Below are 4,132 nucleotides of genomic sequence, written 5' to 3' on the forward strand. Positions count from 1 at the left end.
AACTAATAATTCAATTTGTCCAACTATTTTAAAAAATTCTCGACTTCTAATTTAAGAAAAAGGCTCGGGACTAAATTCTTCAAAAATGAATAAATGTGGAAATAAAGTAAGTTACAGGACCTAAAGTGTAATTTTACCTACATTTTATATTATTATATATTAAATTGATTAAGCATACTGGCCATGATGTGGAAAGCCTTAATTTTGTCTATAAAAGACTAATTGTTCCTGGAAGATCAAAAAATAACGATTTTACCTGAAGGATCTACGCATTTTTTATCAGGTCAGGTCATTACCCCTGGGTTGGATCTGGCGACCCGACCCTGGCAACCCGAGACACGTGGAAGAAGTCTATTGGACCAACAAGACCCCCTGTCTTACGCTATAAATACTCCATAGTTAGTGCATTTATGGTATGCTCACTTTACCATTCTTTACTTTTTGGTCGCTTCGGCTCATCAGCTCGCCAACAACCTGCTTCACCACCTCAAAAACATACTAACTTAAGCATCGAAGGGTCTTAGCTGGGGGCCACTCCAGCAAGACTAATAATTTGCTTCACTTTTCTCAGGGCCCAATCACTAGTCTGGAAAAGGTAGCGACCTCGAACCGCTTGGAGGACAGTTCACCCAACCAAGGAGGTCACATAGATTTTAACCCAGATCATTTGACGTCGGTTGTGGGAATCTTGAGAAGAGGTCCTTTAGTTCGGTTTGATTGGGTTTCAAGGTGGTTGAAGGATTTAGGTATCCAGCAAAGATAATTCACCATGTCGGAGTCATCAAGGCACGAGCAAGAAGAACGAATCCTTCCATGACGAGAGGGAAGAAGATTGCATCTAACAAATGAAGAATGGCAGATGATAGAAATAACAAGCAGGAATGTGATGGTGGAACACGAAAGGAAAATGGTTACACAGGCTGAATCAGAGAGGAGGAGGTTGGTCAAAAAGCAGAGAAAGGTGATTGCAAATGACCACATGGAAGGAACCAATCGCACGAGGAGGAATATGCGACAAACACTGAAAACCAGCCTAGCAAGAAAGAGTTTAAACACAACATTTAGCAATATCAGGATGAGGGAAACAGGGATCTCCAGAGCTGAAGTGGAAAGTTTAGGGAAGCAGATAGAAAAATTAAAGCAACAGATAGACGACTTGAAGAAACGAGGTGACCTAGTGAAGCAAAATAGGGACTCGCGTTTTGCCAATAAGATTCTGACCGAAATTGTCGGTCCAAATTTTTGAGTACCTGATCTACCCAAATATGATAGGTCGAAGGATCCGCAGGAACACATTTCTGCCTTCGAACTAGTAATGAACTTGTGCGGACAAACGGATTCTATTAACGTAAAATTATTTGTGACAACTTTGACAGGAAAAGCGCAAGAGTGGTTTACTAGCTTGCGAGTGGTATCATCGAATCCTATGGACAACTGACGCAGAAGTTTGCATTTCACTTTACTAGCGAAAGGAGATCGAAGAGGTCGGCGACCTATCTTTTCACGATCCAGAAAAGGAGCGATGAATCCCTAAAAAGTTTCATAGGGAGATTTAACAACGAGATCCTAGAGGTACAGGATTTGCGGATTGATATGACGAAGAGCATATTGATACATGGGTTGAAGAAGGGATTGTTTGCGTCAGCATTAGCTAGCGATCCTCCTGGAGACGTAGAACAATTGATGTACTTAGCTCGAAAGTATATCGACGAGGAAATTAATAGAAACAAGGATAGAGAATGGGATAGAGGTCGAGATCGAGATAGGCAAATATGAGGAGGAAGAGATCGAACATCCCCTAGTAGATCAAGGAGTAGTGAGGAGTTCGAGCTCGAGGGAACGAAGGAAAAACACGATGCAAGAATAGAGTTATTTGGTGAAGAAGACAACAACTTGAAAATATCGATATGTTTGTATGTTCGTTAACTTTTTACCGTGGATATTTAACTTTTGCAGGAGCAGTCTTTTTACTAGTGATAGAAGTAAATGATTATGCATATTACTGTAATATTTTGAGAAATTGGTTACATTCTATGTAAAAATGCTCGCATGAAATAAAAGCACTTTCGGGATAACTAGCATTGCAACGAATTATTACTGACCTGAGAAAGGCTCGGCCTGGGTTAGAAGAAGACTACGACCTGAAAAAGGTACAATTGAGTCTGAAAAAGGCTACAACCTAAAAAAGGTACAAATTGGATTTGAAAAAGACTACAACCTGAAAAAGGTACAAATTGATTCTAAAAAAGACTGCGGCCTGAAAAAGGTAGAAACTGAGTCTGAAAAAGACTGCGACCTGAAAAAGGTTTGGATTTGTTTGAAAAAAATTGCAACCTAAAAAAGGTTAAAATTTGTCTAAAAACGACTGCGACCTGAGATATCCTAACAAAGGTGAAGATCATGTCCAGAAAAGATTAGGCGATTATGCGACCTGGAAAAGGTAGTATCGTGCGAACTAAAAACCTTGCAATCTGAAAGGGTATCTGAAAACGATCTATCTGAAAAAGATAGACTTGAACATAACTAATCATTTCGACTTATGGTCGATTATATTCAAGGGATATTGATTTTGTTTGCTCAATGGAATTCTTCAAAGTTTGCAGGTATGAAAGGGGATTTCATATAAATAAAAAAGTCATCATTGATCTAAGAAATGATTTACGAGTTCTGGGAACATAGAGGATATCGCTAGTATAGAAACAAGATGGAAGACGATCTAAATAAAAGTCAAATAATTACAAGTTTTAAAAACCCTAAAACCTATTAATTTGCCTTGCCTTCTTCCATCTTCTCGATCTCGTCCACCAAGACCTCATGCAAGAAGCATGTGTCTTTAGCAAACTGAAACTGATAATTTGTATGGCCACAAATTTGGCTGACAGATATCAAGTTGACAGAGAATTGAGGAATACCGAATACATTCTCCAAAGTAATATCATCATTCAATTTAACTCTGCCTATATATTGAACTGAATTCTTTGAACCATCAGGCAGGTGGATGAAGTGAGGATTAGTGGGTTTGACGAATGAGTGGAATAATACAATGCTTTCACATACATGATTGATGGCCCTACTGTGAATTATCTAGCAATCCAAATCAATACAAGGAAGTTTAGCGGCATTACCTGCAAACTCCTCGTCGAATTGTGCAAACCTTTGCATAGCTGGTAATGGGATTTGAGGGAGTGTTTGCCTTCTGCAGCAGCTTAATCAATTCATTTCCCATTGAAGTGCCCTGCATACCTTCACTTTTGACATCGACATTGGCAGGAAAAGCTCTCCCCTTCTTCCTTCGCTCATTCAGAGATTTATACCAGTCACGTATGCCATGCAATTGAAAATATGTATCTTTTCCATGTCCTAGTCTTCGACAATGTTTGCATAGGAAATTCCCTTTATCTGCAATGAACTTCTTTTTCTGCACATACTTATCATCATCTCTCTTAGTTCCTTTCATAGTCAGTTGATAGGCCACATTGTTTGTACTTATCTTTGTAGATGTTTGTATTGCTCTTTGTTGTTCAACGGTGTAAAGCATAGAGAAAGCCTTTTCCACACTGGGCAGTCGATCAAGCATAAGTATCTGACTTCCTTCGTTGTTGAAGGTTTTATAAATGCCCATAAGAAATTGCATTAGTTGAGTCAATGAAGTGAGTTCATCAATTTCTTTGTTAATACCACTAGTACAATCTCCACACTTACACTTTGGCTCAGGTGCCAAACAATTGAGCTCATTCCACAGCTTTGTCACGTTTGTTAGATATGTTGTAAGACTTAAACTTTGTTGTACCATTGAAGACAATTCCCTCTGTAACTGGTAAATTAACGGCCCGTTACTCCACCCATACCTTGCCTTTATCGCGAGCCACAGTCCTCACGAAGTATTAAAATGCATGAATGATTCCACCATGTCCTTAGACATGGAATTCCAGGTCCATGATGTCACTATCATATTAACGCGCCTCTATTGCTCAAAATTGATTGATCTAAGAGCTGGTGTTGGAAAGATTCGTTTCAAAAGAGACGTATATTGCTCGTTTTCATACCACAAAGTTTGTGCCATCCAAAGGAGAAGATGTCAATGTTAGCTATGAATGCCCAGAAGGATGAACAAACAACAAATGCTTCTCAT

At 39.1% G+C, this 4,132-nt stretch overlaps 1 protein-coding gene across 1 annotated transcript; it reads right to left on the reverse strand.

The window, feature by feature from the left end:
* Positions 1–2,763: 2,763 nt before the first annotated feature.
* Positions 2,764–3,793, reverse strand: LOC148788060 (uncharacterized). Its single transcript, XM_088880314.1, has 2 exons — positions 3,155–3,793; positions 2,764–3,084 (listed from the first exon to the last, which is right to left on the reverse strand). The coding sequence occupies exons 1-2, from the start codon at positions 3,791–3,793 to the stop codon at positions 2,764–2,766; spliced, it is 960 nt and encodes a 319-aa protein (XP_088736440.1).
* Between the last annotated feature and the right edge of the window lie 339 nt (positions 3,794–4,132).

This window comes from Sesamum indicum, linkage group LG5 (genome assembly GCF_026168435.1).
Source record: "Sesamum indicum cultivar Baizhima isolate 11 linkage group LG5, ASM2616843v1, whole genome shotgun sequence".
In the NCBI taxonomy this organism is placed as follows: domain Eukaryota; kingdom Viridiplantae; phylum Streptophyta; class Magnoliopsida; order Lamiales; family Pedaliaceae; genus Sesamum; species Sesamum indicum.

What these genes read in the sequence shown, in the direction of transcription:
- LOC148788060 (XM_088880314.1), bottom strand. Translation starts at nt 3,793, where the DNA reads ATGGTACAACAAAGTTTAAGTCTTACAACATATCTAACAAACGTGACA. An exon ending in CCATTACCAGCTATGCAAAG is followed by an intron (nt 3,085 to 3,154) that starts GTTTGCACAATT and finishes TTGGATTGCTAG; the next exon opens with ATAATTCACAGTAGGGCCAT.